Genomic DNA, 15,286 nt, shown 5'->3' on the forward strand with positions numbered 1-15,286 from the left:
TATCACTAGCATAACAGCATAAACTGCCATTTTTACTCCCTCCTAAATATACTCAAGACGTATCACAGTTTTTCTGCTTCAGTATAGGGAAAAAGCAGAAAGGAATCTGTCTACTTCTCAGAATTCTTCAACCCATCAGGTATTTCTCAAGGAACTGCTAGTTGTGACAAAATGTTTGTTAATAAAAACCAGTAAAAATAAATATCCAGCTCCTGGATAGGCTAATGGTGTTAATCCTTAATGTAACTGGGGAAAGAAGGTAACAACTGATATTAATTATACTTGACATAAAATTTATATAATATGCATGTATAATATTTATTATATAACATGCTATAAATACACTTTGTGCATTTTAAATATTATTATTTGAATATTTATTATAATATGCATCATATAATAGATGTCAAGAGCAGCCTGATAAATACTAGTAAAATTAGCATACGATTTTAAATATTATTTTCTTTAAGGTGCACTGCATATTATGACCTGTGCTTTTTACAATATAGTATTTTTCAGGACTGCACACAGGACTGTGAATATGACTGAAGCTTTTCACCCTACCAGTGAACACAGGCAGGACAACAGGACACTGACAGGCAAAGAGACACTTGTTAACTGAGAGCATAGGTGAAGAGCAAAAGGCTTTGGATAAACTCTACAAAAACTAAACGAGAGCTGGAGCACTATGGTAGTGGTGGGAAGTTATCAGAATATTTGACATCAGGAAGCATTCATCATACTTCAACAGAGACCTAGACCAGCTTAGTTTTATCTGGAAGAGATTCAGTCCCCTTCCTCAGGACACAGAGATAGTCACTATTGGTCCCCTATCTCCCACCTCAATTATTGAGACACCAAGGATTGAATTTTGAAAACATTCAAATACTATGTGACTGTCTGCAAGAACTGCAAATGAGCCATTCATAAAAGCACTCTACAATAAATAATATTTTAAGTATCTTAAAATTATCAGAAGTAATAAAAAATTTACTTGATTACAAATAGTCAAGATTATCCTTTTAATTTTGGTAAGAAAACCATAAACTCTACAGCTTAGGTAAAAATGAAAGTTTGACTTAATTTTTTTTTGTAAGGAATTCATGCCATCAGCACATACTGCTTCATTTAATGACATTCAGCTATAATGATTCTGTATAATTACTGGCCTACATAATGCACTTCTCCTGGGATGCTATGAGAAATCTGCACAATCATCAGGAAGGACTTTGGGAATGGGGGTGGAAAAGAAAAATAAAACCCAGCCAGAAGCTCTGCTGTAAAAGTTAATCACTGTAATTTACATTTTGCCACCAGTTCTCAGGTACAAGTTCTTTTATGCACCATTAAATGATCTGAGCAGTAATTATCACTCTTGTCTTCTACAGACACAAACACTCTAATTTGTAGTTATTTTCTTTTCTTTGTCACAGAGATCTTTTTAGGGCTATATTCCTTTTCTTCTTGCTCAGAAACCTGATTTTAAAGACATTACAGACATTATGGCATCCACAGGCAAAAGATAAAAAAGTGAGAAGCAACAAAGGATAGCAATTTAGAAACTGATAGAGAAACACACCAATTAAGCTGTTCATTTCTCATGAAAAGCAGCCTGTTCAGAACCCTTTTTTCTCTCCCCTCCTTCACCTCCTTGAAGTAGGCATCTTCATAATAGTCTCCATAATCTGTGCTTGTCTTTTGGAAGTGCCACTTTAACCAGCCTCCAGCTCCAAAATGTTGTGCCTCCACAGAGGAAGCCATGAGAGAGCTGGGAGCAAACAGTGGGATGACCTAGGGTTCCACTGCTGTTCAATGTACAACCACCAACTGAGGATGGCACAAGAAACAAAATCAAAGCTTTTTATCCCAGACTGTGCCTTTGTTTTATTGTGGGCATCAAACACATGCTCTAGCCTTCAAAAATAAAAAATAATAAAAAGGAACGTGAGTCAGTCTGTTTTTAATCCGCCACAACAAACGATGTGTGCGCAAGTATTGCTGCATTTCTCAAGTATCATGCCCCACGTGTGCTGCAAACTGCTACCACTCCTTTTTGCAAAGGGTTGCTTTACTAACATCTCAGTTTTAAATGAAAGAAGAAATTGGCCAAAAGAAACATCAATTGTTTTCTCCAGAATAAAGCCCAGGAAACCTTTATCTGGAAATTTCAGTGACAGCCCCAAAATTATAAGGAGAGAATAATTTCAATACTATCAGAGAAACATTATGTCAATCCACACCAACCAGAGAAAACACTGTGTTTGGAGACAAAATATTATAATATAATAAATAATGAGATAACAACCTAGACACCAGTTTGCAGTCGAATTGCAAAGTATGGAAGAGGAGGGCTGTCACAGTGTGCCTGCCCTGCAAAGTGTTTCTTTCTATAAAATTTTCTCAGCTTTTCTAGGGAACTAACCCTATTTGGTGCTTGAAGAAGAAACCAGAAATTCAGATATACAAAGACGCCATTCCATGAGGCTTTACAATAAAGCTTCCAACACTTACATAAATTTTCCAGGATTCCTTAAGTGGGTTCAGAAAAAATCCTTCCAAACGACAATGCTACTAACTTTACTGCAATCAGCATTTTGTATAAAAAACTCAACATTTGATGTCACTGCCAGTTACATTCAGACAAGTACTTCAGGACATGTGGCAAATTCTGCTGAGTGCTAAAAATGCACATAAACATGCTTATCTTAAAATAAAAGCTGTAACACTGTAAACAACCATCATATATAGACTTTTTACCTTCAAGAAGGGGGAACGCACTAGCATGACAGAAATCCAAGAAAGTCCCTCTGTGGAGTGTTTTCTCCAGATTTGCTCAAGTCCTCCATACATACACAGCTACTGGAAACACACCAGTCTCAAACATCTGGGTGGGATTTCTGTCAATTGAGTATGAGCTTTGGTGCCAAAAATGGCCAATGAAGAGAGGCAGTAAACCAGAGTGGGACCACCATTAATGGATTACTTAGAATTACCATGACAAAGCACATGGAGACCATTACAGTCTCCATGACAACCCCTGATTTGCAGCTACTGTATGAGGAGCTAGTGAATTGTTCTCATAAAGATCTAGTCTTGCACAGCAGCTTTGTTCCAGACAATTACCAGAAATTGCTTTGGACATCCAGTCTGCAGGTATTTTAGCGACACATTCAAAACAGAGGTGCCTTAAGAACAAAAATGCAACAGTCAGGCTCCACAAGGCCAAGAAATTACGATGATCCCACATCCTCCCTGAAAGACCTACTTTTTTTTCTTGTTGCAAGTATGACAGAGTAGGAATATTTTTTAACAGCACACTGAATGGTTCTTGGAAAATGGGTTAGGAAAATGGTCTAAAATATTTTCTGCTTCTATCAGCACTGATTAACTTGTAAAGTGGGTATCTTCCATTTGAGATGTTTAAGCACATTACACACATACTTGATATTGCTGATTTTTACAAGTGACAAAACTGAGGAGAGAGGGAAGGTGACTGTAACCTGTCATACCCACAAGATTGCAGTAGGAATGAGATTAAGATCTACATGCTAGCACTCCCAAGCAACTTGCTCTCATTATTGATCATACCAACTGCGAGCAGATTTCCAAACACAAAGACTGGGGAAAAAAGGCAAAACATCTGAAATGAGTACTTGCAAGACTAAGAATAAACCCAATATTAAACTGTTCATTAATAACATGGACTGATCTCCTTTCTGATCCACACATGAACTGCAGTTGTTGCAAGATATTCCCCACGAACACATCAGACATGTCTATCTTAAGGATTTAGTTTAGAAGCAGCAGTTTAGTACAGAATATGCTCTTAAAGACTTTTAGTACTATGAGCAGTAGCAGATGCGAAGACTAAAGGTCCTAATTTTCAAGCATTCTGCACAGTGAAGTCTTTCAAAACACTGATTAACCTAAGTAGAGCCCCCTCTCTTCAACATCCACTTCTCACTTTTGACAGGTTAGAGTGAGAATGGGAAAATAAGTGTGGGGGGGCAATCATACAAGAGGTGAAAATTACCTTGTATGTGAGACAGCATCACTTAAACTGTAAGCACTGTTCTCCCTTGTGAGAGGGTTGGAGGCTGGCTGACTCTTGCTGTGAATATCCAGGCTGAGGGAAGATTCAGCTTTCCGGTCCATGTGGCTGTCCTTTTCTAATGTCCTGTCTGCAATGGAGACCACTTCGCTGGAGCTGTGCCACAGCGGCGCCACCTTCTCCTTGGCCAGCCCTGTCCGGGGCGACGTGGCGGCGCCCAGGGAGGCGGTGCTGCCGTGGCTGGGGCCGTAGGAAGTGGTGTCTATGCCGCTGTCAGCTGACGTCCCTTGAAGGTAGTTGTAGCTGTTCAGCTCCGATTCCGTGCGCTCTCCACTGTCATACCACTTCTCATCGCTGTGAGCACTGGAGGCATTGCTGGAGAGCGTATTGCTGCTGGAATGGCTGGAGTAGTGGCTGTCAGACTACAGAAGAAACGACAAAATTATGACAATGGAGAGGGGGAAATGAAGGGTTACGAAAGCCACCACTGTACAGTAGGAGCTCTCCTACCTGGAAGAATTGGATAGATACACTGAAGAGACTAATAAACTCTAAAAATTTGATTCCAACACAACGCACATCCTCTGTGCTGAATGCACATAAACAAACTTTTCTTATGGATTGGGAAGGCAGGAAAAGCCCGAGTTGTTTGTATTTTGTCCCAAAATACCTTGTAGTAGTTCCTTTCAAGCATAGTTCTGTTCTGCAATGAAACTGGCTGAGCTATGTAGACTTTGACTTGGTTTATAACTACAATAATTAAAAATATTTTAAGACTACAATGTTTTAGAACATGAAATAGAACCAATCCACAGAAAGTGCATGCTATTTTAGTAATCCTGTTGCCTATCAAAAAGCCAAAGACGACCATAGCCACTTCTCTTCCTCCTCTTGGCAGTAGTGTGTCTTTCCTCCTCAGCAGGAGTGTCCTTTGCAAATGACCAGTGAAACATCATTTAACTAATGTGAAATTGTTGTCCAAAAAGCAGAACTGCATGAAAAGAAGCTTTAATGTAATGCTTTTAAATTATTCTGTCAGGGCATGCCAATGTGTGGCTGGTTTGTATGTCCTTGGTTACAGCCCACTCTTACAAAGAAACTGGATGTCCTTAATTTCATAGTGGTGGAATATCCCATTTCAAGAAGAATTTCTTGTCATACACTTACTGCTAGGTAGCTCATCTACCTTTGGGGTATTTATATCCATTTGAATTCTACTGAACTTAACTAAGTTCTGATCATCTACAGAATCAGAACTGAAGCAATAGGCAACAGACCTGATGGATGACCACATCGCCTGGGAAAAAGGGAATTGATGGAAAGGAGACTTAAAAGTTTTCTATTTGTCTGCCCCTGTTCTACTGAGCAGACTAAGACAGAGATCCCAGACAAACATAAAAAAAACAGATACAGCATCTGTTTTCAGAAGGAAATAGGGAACAGATGCATACTGAGAACAAGGAATCATCTGTATCCATGTCTTTTAATATACTAAAGGAAGAATTGACAGGAAAATGGGGGAATATGAAGTTGATCTGGACTCCTAGTTATCTCCAATTAACGTTACTTTTCTTCATTAAGAACTTCATCACTCGCATATCCATCTGTCCACACTATAAAGATTTATTTTAACAATGACTAAACGGTATAATGCAAGCATTAATAATTCCAGTGTTGCACTTGGCACGCAAGCTAATGAGTTATGTATTACATCACTATGCAGTCAAATACATCTCATGAAAAACAGGTCAATCTAAATTTAAAAACTAGTCTGTGCTTCTAAGAATATGAAGACAGGTGCGCTACTGTACAGGCTTCTTTGGTATTTTCTTTTTAAAATAATAAATACGTGTTGCTATGAATTAATAATCTAGAAGCAACACTGCCAATTGCATTGAAAGAATAATGCTGGCAAGCAGGGGCAAATTAAAGACTTGGAACCAATTAAAGGCTTTCACACATCTAAATAAATGCAAGTAATACTTTCAGTAACATCATGCAACACAACTCTTATTTTATAAGAGCTGTATAAGAGTATTTTAGCTTGTTGTACAAAAAAAGAGTGATACAGCTTATTGAGTAATTTAAAGCTTAAAGTGTGCTTATTTTATTACAGTGACTTCAATAATTTTCAAGACATTTTAAATCTATGAATTTTTGCTGTATTTATCTATCTCTCTGTATATAAAATGGGAAGTGACGGTCTCCACAAAGGCATGAATAGTTAACTCTGCAGAGACAGAAAGACAGAATTTACCATTTAGAACTTCAAAACAAATAAAACAAGTTGTTTTTTTTCAGCAGGATTCCAGAAGTCCTTTCAGACAGCCTTCCAACAGTTTCTAAGGTACATTGTGAAAAAGGAGAAAATGAAAAACCAAATCCAGTATTCTGTCTCAAAGCAGCAGCTTTCTGGGCACTGCATTAGAAGATACACTAGTTAAACTGTAAGTCTTACATATGAGGTCTAGGAATAGCTTTGCAAATTTCTACAAATCCTTTACGTCACACGAGATAACAGACAAGACGTTGCTTTGCTGTTCAACTGGCAGCAAATCTTTATTAACTAGTAAATATTTCAATATGCTGTCATGTAGGATTTAGGCACCAACAGGCCTGCTGTACTGCATTCTCCATGTTCTAGTAAGGAACATTTTTTTTTTTTTTAAACTGACACCCTAAATCTAACTTTGAACAACCCTTTTGGTATCAAGAGCTTGTGGAGCAAAAGCAAAACATTAAATAATTCCTTTTTTAGGATAACTTACATGACCCTGCTTATTTGGAGACAAGTGTACCACGGGATCCTGTCTCATCAGTCTTCCACTGGGGCTCTCTCGGAAGGATGGCAATACTTTTGAGACTGCTGGGAGATGGCACGTTGGCTCTGCAACACAGCACAAAACCATGGACTGAGAGAGCAGTGCCACAAGCTAAGAAAACATGTAACCTCATTTTCCACTGCAATTTTTCCAACACTGCCTTAGACAAAACCAGTTACATATTGTGACAGATCACAGGGGAGAAAGTGGGGGCCCATTCCTGCCGGGTGTAAACCATTAAGGCTTCATGAAAAACCAGCTGCCACCATTCTGACTTTTGTTAGAAAAACCTAAACAGTATCATGTCCCCACTGTCCAACAGCACTATATCAGAGCATTAAAACAGCAGACTATTCACTTTCACAGGGTATTGACACTGGAGCTCTGAATGTCTGATAACTGCTGACAAGAGATTTAGAAGACTGAACACCCACATTTCCTTAAATGGCATTCTATGCAATGCAGGTCAATGGCAAAATCAGTGATCATCTAAATGAACACATTTTCCCCAGGAGAAGTACTACACGTATTTCTTAACAAAGCTGAGTTAAACAAACATTTTCTAATTGAAGATAGTGAAAAAAAAAAAATAAATCTCTTGATATAATACTATCTTAAACACTGCCGGCTGTGAATGTGGAAACTGCACAGATTTACAAAAGGAATATTAAACCAAACCCAACAAAAGTGAATGGAAATCAAATCATTCATCTTACATGAACACTCAGAAGAGTGTACTTGGCCAATAAAACTTATTTTCCCAGGAGGTAACTGTGGAGGTCTAGAGGGTGTTCATATACAGCCTGTTAGGTAGGTAATTGCCTTTCCAGAGCCGAAGGTCAGTATTTTAAAAATAATCTCAGTTATGAGTTATTGCATATACTTCTATATATATATTCTCCACTTCTAAAAATGTTCCTTTTAAGTAGCATATCTGCTTACAAACATCAAGTACTTAACAATATCCATTTTAAATAGCAGTATTTTCTCCAGCACAGCTACAGTTTGTTCATCTTGATCTGCAGCATTATGAGCATTTTAAAAAACAAATTAAAGTTGTGAATTTTTAAAAGAATAATAATGATAATACCATAATACCATAATATCATCAAACTTGATCTCCCCTGCCAAGTGGCAGCAAGCAGTGTTGGTGAACACAGAACAAAGGTGATCTGTAGCAAAGGAGAGGCCAGGAAGGTGTCTGGATTCATTACACCTAAAGCCTTGTTTACCCCGAGACACATTATCCCAAGTGGTAATGTACTTATTTGTCATAAAATCAAACTTTCATCACATTGACAATAAAGTTTCCAACCAGAGATGAAGCTTCCAACTCTGTGAATGCAGGACAATACACAAGAGATAAAATAAAGGGATTTTATGTCACTGTGCATTTCTCATCCTTTGCCAAATGCTCACACCATCTCTCCTACAATGCAATTTTTCCTGTTCTTTCTGGCCTTATTTATTTTGCTAATACGTTTACACCTGACACTGTAGAGCAGAACTTGTTGGCAGCTCCACTCAGTACCAGCACCACCACACAACTGTTGGTCTGCAAAAGTAATGCTAAGCAAAAGATCCTTTTTACATGTCATTACCATCACAGGGTTTCAAAACATATGCAATTAAAATTGTTCTGTCAAAATGAGAACTGCAGATCAGTATAATCACAGCTTTTTATTGAGAAGTATGGGGGTTGTGAGGGAGGGACTGACAGATGGCTTTGATAAGAAGGCACAGCTTACTGAGGTTGTGAAGGTGTGTGAACCAAGAACATCTTCAGAACCAGAGGCTAGCAGCATATGCCTTCAATTCCTCATCTCACTGAAGTGTATTCTCTCTTAAACACTAGTCCATTTGTACAGTGATGCAATAAAAAAGTACGGAATTGTTTAATCTATGGCAAAAAAGTTAGAGAAACACAATCTAGCAACCTTGGCCAGGGTCATCATGTTGGAAAAATGCTGTTTGTATATAGGAGATTTTTACTGATGTTAGTCTTATTGGTAATCATTTCAAGTCAAGCCATAGCTGTAGCAGAAGGCTTATGTGCAAGAACTTCAAAGGAAGGCCTAACAACATAAATTCTCAGTTCCTAGATATTATGTAGGTAATACATCCCTCAGCTGACAGCTTAATTGCCATGTGCAGTGAAAACGTATACATTTGTGGAAGGTGATTACCTACCTATAGATTTACTTCACTATTTAAACTTCAGATGCATTTTTTCCACTTTACACATGGTATTTTTATAACTTCAATGATCAAATAATCAATTTGCATTTAAATAGCACCATTTGAAAAGGAAGCATCACGAGCACTTTAGACAAAGTAAGCAAAAATTAAACTAAGCTAAGCTGCTCAGGAGAACAGGTAAGGTCAAACAAGTCCTCAACAGCAAGACAAATTAATAAGTGTTTCTGCCCAGCCACTTCTAAAAGGACAGAGTGCTTCAGGGTAAAAGCATTGAGGCAGATTTAATCCCACAATCAAATAAGGGAAATGAAATCAGTTCCTCCTCAGGTGATATTCATAGGTCTCAAGGAAGCAGACTGCAGAAGTTTTAGTGCACGCCCCAGACCTAATTATTCATCCTGATGAACAAGGTTAACTTTCAAAGCTGCTGAAAGCACTGCACTTAAGGGGGTTCTGTGTCTGCCAGGAGAGGTACTGCCAAAGTCACCTGGTGGCCCGTGCAGAGCTCGGTACGTACCCATCTGGTCAGCGATGCTGTCCTCGCTCCTCTGCCAGCTGGGCGTGGATTTGCCGCTGCCGCCCGTGTCCGACTGCGTGTTCTGCCTGTCAATGGAAGCGGGGGATCTACGGCTAATTCCAAACCTGTTCTCCCCAAAACACAAAGCACACTTGTCATTTTAAATATATATGAATCTCACACAAGTGAGAAAAAAAAAAAAAAGCACTTTGAAGAAGCCAGTGTCAAACAACAGGGCAAACCAACACATAGCACAGATGCTTGAGGGATTTATGATGCTTTACCATTTCATTTTTGTGGTAGCTCTCCAGACCCATTTATCAGCTGTAATGCATAAGATTACAACATACATTAATATATTGAGCATCCTTGGTCAAGAACAACTGGTTACAATGCTACATCTAAAAAAAAAAAAACAACAGATCAAAACATCAAGAAAGAAAATGATGAGGTTTTATTTACACAGATGTTTACACGGAAAGGTGACCAGACTGTTACATGGTTGTAGGAAACTCACCACAGTGAGAAAAATGCAAAGGTTTGAATACAAAGCACACAGGGAAATGAGGTGCGTTTATCGGGAAAGATTGGATCCTGTCAACTACCTCAAACTAGTCAAAGAAAGCATCAGAAACTTTGTTGGGACAATCCCATAGATCTCACCCACTTCCCTGGGTTCCAACCAAGGGAGTAGTAAGGTCATACCTCTGGGTCATGCAGACATATATGCCAACAATGTGGATTTGTTTGGGTCAATATTAACACTGCCAAATATTTTAAATAAGCCTTTATAAAGTTGACTGTTGACTATGGATTCCCAGATCTCGGGGATTATAAATGCTGTAAATTCTTAAATTATTTGACCATAATATAATCTGAGTGGATTAGTGCAAACTAAATATAGCTGCAAAAAAGTAGTGAGACATACACCTATTGCTGTAAAAGAAAGCATACAGAGCGAAATGAAAACTCTGTTCAATGGACTTTGCAAATCCAGCCAGATTAGGCAGATGGATTTCAGAAAGATCAATAAAGACAGAGTAAACTCAAGTAGAACAAAAGAAAAACACCATGCCCCTGTGCCACACTGAAGCCTACATGCCTCATATGTCTAAAAGCCTGCAAGACTTTAAATCTAAAGTTCTGTACCACATATAAATCACTTATAAGTCTCTAAGAATTATAGCTGGGTTCAGAAATAGCAGATCAATCATTAAGAATTCATCAAGAATAATGCATTTCTGAGATTTTTTTTTTAAATCAGACATGCCCTGAAAGAAAAAGAAAATCCTCCAACTCTTCATGCTCAGAACAACACACAAAATAATTACAAGCTGATATATCATCTCTATATCAATGAGTTTCTCTAGCTGTAATGTCTAATAAAATGAGAGAAAATAAAATCTCAACAGTGCTGTCTACTCACTCTGTCAGCTACAGACTGCCACACACTATCTCCAATATCAGACACCTTCCCAGCTGTCAGAACAAGCTCAGTGTGGTTATCCCACCTGAAGTTCCCACACTTATTAATTCAAACAAACCCACCACAGCAACATTATACAAGTCAGAACAAGAAAATCCCACTCCCATCCTCAAAGACAAGCAACTGGAACATGCCTGTAATGTGCAGCACCTATTGAAATTTCACCCTTCTAAAAATTCACCCAAACATGATCATACTTCCCTTCTGTTCGCTGCTCCCTAATACAGCCAGCATACATTCTGATGAAATAAAAAAGTGAAGAAAACCTGTATATATCTGCCTTATGAATATCAACAATTTACATTGAAATTAGGCAAAAAGTAACATTTTTCTTTTTCTAGTCACACAGACTAAGCAGGATTTCACTTATCAAATATCTAAATTAAACATGATTAATTCAACACTAATTCGAGATATGTATAAAATGTCTAAACACAGCATTTCAAAGGTGATTGATTTCTTAAACACTGATCTGTGGTCTAACTTTTAAGATTTGTAAACAAACTCTCATGGGAAGAAGATAATTTCATGACAAAAGAACTAGAAGCTGGCATCTAAAAGAAAAAGCCAAACCCCAAACAAATCTTGCTGCAATTAAGTTGCACTGCATCAATATTTTGCTTTTTCTTGTGATGTCCTCTTACCTAACCTCCATAATGTTCATATGTATATAATCTGTAAATCTATGCATGATTAAATTTTACATTTCACAATCATTTATTGTAGAAACGATAGCGAGCACACGAACACAGCATGAGTATACAGAACACACATATACACATCAAGATCAATCTGGATGTTCTCGCAGGCACTGAAGTTTTTGCCTAAACCCAGTTTAGGATATGGATCAATAATCTGGAGGCAGGAATTACTGCTTGTACCAATGTCTGACAGAGGCTGGACTCGCCCATTCTCTTGGTCAGTTAAATTTCACAAACCTTGCAATTCTGTCTCCCTGTGTAACAATAAATAAATGTATACACAAATGGTGAGGTTGAGATTTCCTGCACTGGGAAGTCTCAGAGAATGGCATACCTAGAGCACACTGGAACTTCACTTCTGGAAGATTACCTTCAGGACATGGCTCCTCCTTGGCCTTTACTCCAGCCCATCATTCCCTCTAACATTCATCATTCCCTCTCTCATCTTAGCAACTGAATATTACAGTCTCTCTCCCCTATTGTAACAACACACCCAGGGTAAGGCTGACCAGCATTCTGGGACACCAGACATCATTGGAGAGCTGCCCTGAGCCTGCTCTTTCAGACCAATCTCAACAGAAGATGCACATGGAGCTGCAGTGGTTTTTAGTAAAGGGACAGATATTAAATTGCTTCTTGAGGCAAGTAAAACATTCCTTCACAATCACATTTTTCATGCTTTCCATTTAGCCTCATAGATGTTTGGAAACTCCTGACTTGAGTATGATTCATATCTACAAGGACAGTATGAGAGGCAAAACGCTTTTCTCATAGAAATAGAACAGAAAAGTAAAATAACTGGAGTTAAGCAATTGGGGCTTTTTTGAAGAGCACCCAATAAAGAACATGTAAACTTCATGTATTAATTGTTTCTTTCATTATTCCATTTAAACTGTGTTACCTTGCAGTGAATTAAAACTTCAACCCCAAAATGACAGTATAGTCAAGGTTTCTAGGACAGATCTCTGCTGAAATTGCAAATGCTTGAAGAATGCTGTAGTGAACATATGTGTATAACTAACTTAAAAGATTGAAAAGGGTTGGGATGGGTGCTGGTGTGCTCTGAGGACAATTCAAAACAAACCTTCAAATGTGTCTGAAAATCCTTTCTTACACAAGCAGCTATGGTTGTGATGGTCTAAGGACATATGGCAGCAATAGTTATTTTGTAGAGCAAATGACGTAGTTGGAAAAGAGCGAACGATATTGGGAGCACAAGCTGCTCATCACAATTCAAGGTAACACAAATGCTGCTGGCGTGATGTGAATGAGCCAGCAAGTCTACAGAGGTTAAGTGCCTTTTTCCAGCTGCAGAGCCCTGCATACACCTATATCTAGTCTTTCCTTAGAGCAAAGTTTAACAGGTTTAAGAGCAAATCTCCTAATGTCAGGACTTAGTACAAACTTAAATAATGACCCCGAACAGGCCTGATAGCATCATGAATCAAAGCCTTCATGAAGATGAGCAGCAGAGAAGAGACTGACTCTTCATAAAACCTCAAACTGAGCTGCAGGAAGGACAAGGAGGACAAATCTTCAGTGCTGTGGAGCAAGGAGTAATTTTTCAAACACATGCTCAAAACAGTGCTCTCTGGACTGACACAGAGCACCTAGAGGCAAAAGACAGCGCCTTGTACTAAGCAGTTCCTGACAATGGCGTTTAATCCTACTAATAATAATATTTTGTAAAACAGAGAGAAAGATATTTCTACTTTATAAAAGACCCAAACCAAAATGAATTACACACAATGACCTGCAAAGTACTCAAGAATACTTCAGAGGGAAGCTTCACAGTGCGAACTATCAGCAGTTTTGCCCCTTAACCTTTTCTGTAGGAAGTAATTTGAAATGTAGTAGACAGCTCTTCTGCTGCAAATTATTTTTTTTCTCTACTTGGAGATCTTTGATTTATTGCTCCTTTCAGTGCTCTCTGAAAATGATACAGATTTAATTTCTTCTTCTGCAAGTTGCATTAGAGAGTTCGAAGATTTCTGGTAAGTTGGAAGCCTTAAGACAGAATGACTGTGAATATGTGAAAAAAGCTAGCTGTGGATTAATTAGCACTTTTGTGCCTCCACATCTAAGTCTTAGGTGCACTCAATACTACTTTGCTTCAACTATTAACTGACTGCGAAGTCCCAAATCTATTACTTCTTTTATTTTAGGATCTTAACCTGTGAAAGGAAGCAATTTGCCACATGAAGCCAGCACCTTTAATGAAGATATTGAAATATATATAAGTTCCTCTGTGTAGTAACCTGAGCAGCTGTAGACTAGGATCAGAGAGAGCGGTTAAGCTGAAAGGTAAAAGTGGAAGCAAGGGATTTTTTAAAACTGGCTTTTTCAAGAAGCATGACAGTGATATTTGAAAACAGCCATGGTTTAATGCATGTAAACAACAGCTGACAGGAGCTCATGTAAGCACTCCTTGAGTACACATTACAACAAATAGAACAGAGAACAAAAAATCTGCCAAAACAGAATATGTAAAAAGTCTGGTGCCTACCCTTCTGGCATAGATTTTTGTCTGTACGTGCCTCCAGTAGAGCCAGTGTCACTGGAGGAGGATAAGTTGCTTGGAGAGTTACGGCACTGCTGCGATCTTGCTAAGGCGATGGAGGAAACGGTGACGTAGACATCGGAGCCAGGGGACAGCCTGTGCAGAGCAAGGGAAGCCTCACATCAGCAAGATCACAATGCAAGGCACGCTCAACAACACCCTGCAAACTGCCTAAGCTGGAAGCAGTGGCACCATGGAGATGGCAGAAATCCTATCAGTTGAAGGATCAGACATTTCCCCCTTATTAATCTACTGGAAACCATGAAAAATCAACTGTAAAAACCTAGGTGCATGGGAAGAAATACAGAAAGGCCAATGTGGGAAGGAAATACTGGCATGTGCTAGGGAAACATTCTGGTTTCTAAAGTCTGTTGTCACAGATTGATTAGAATAAGGAAACATGACATTCCTCATCAAAATACCAAATATAAGAAAATATTTCTAATTCTAAGAAAACTCTTGCCTGGAATTTAAACTGGCTGTTGTGAGATGCCTATGCAAACTCTTCCAAGAGTATCAAGCTTACCTCTGTCACCAAACTTGTCCACAGTAAAACACAAGCACTAAAAAATTGCAATGCAATCTATACGTATCACTTCAAAATTCTCCCTAAAAACGTAACATTCTAATATAAAACTATCTCAACAGACCAAGAACTCTTTAAAAAACACAGACTCAAGTCACAGGCAGCCTTTATCTGTCGGAGTAACCATACAGCAAATAAATAGTCTAGAACTGCAAGACATGCAGCTGGGCAGAATGGCTCGAAGCATCAGGCTTACACTGCCCAACTCATATCCTGTTCTGTAGTCAAAGGCTTTTTTAGATAACTGCTAGCTTTGTGCATTTTGTTTCCCAAACCCCAGCAGAATTCACTGCTGCTAGCTGGTTCTTTGTTCTACTCGGTCGTGACTGAAGCTATTCAAAACTTTTGCAGTGATTTAAGTGAA

General features: G+C 38.5%; 1 protein-coding gene across 4 annotated transcripts in view; it reads right to left on the minus strand.

Annotated features, from left to right (window-relative positions):
• Window positions 1-15,286, minus strand: part of SIPA1L1 (signal induced proliferation associated 1 like 1) — a 199,121-nt gene that overhangs the window by 13,406 nt on the left and 170,429 nt on the right. For all 4 annotated transcript variants that reach the window (XM_014252045.2, XM_014252044.2, XM_088057235.1 and 1 more), the window contains 4 exons: window positions 14,283-14,432; window positions 9,590-9,714; window positions 6,820-6,938; window positions 4,034-4,473 (listed from right to left, as the gene is read on the minus strand). In XM_014252045.2, the coding sequence (XP_014107520.1) occupies window positions 4,034-4,473; window positions 6,820-6,938; window positions 9,590-9,714; window positions 14,283-14,432 (834 nt within the window). The remainder of the gene's footprint in view (window positions 1-4,033; window positions 4,474-6,819; window positions 6,939-9,589; window positions 9,715-14,282; window positions 14,433-15,286) is intronic.

The sequence above is a fragment of the Pseudopodoces humilis genome, chromosome 7 (genome assembly GCF_049639895.1).
Source record: "Pseudopodoces humilis isolate 2021_Gansu_Grassland_sample_001 chromosome 7, ASM4963989v1, whole genome shotgun sequence".
Taxonomy (NCBI): domain Eukaryota; kingdom Metazoa; phylum Chordata; class Aves; order Passeriformes; family Paridae; genus Pseudopodoces; species Pseudopodoces humilis.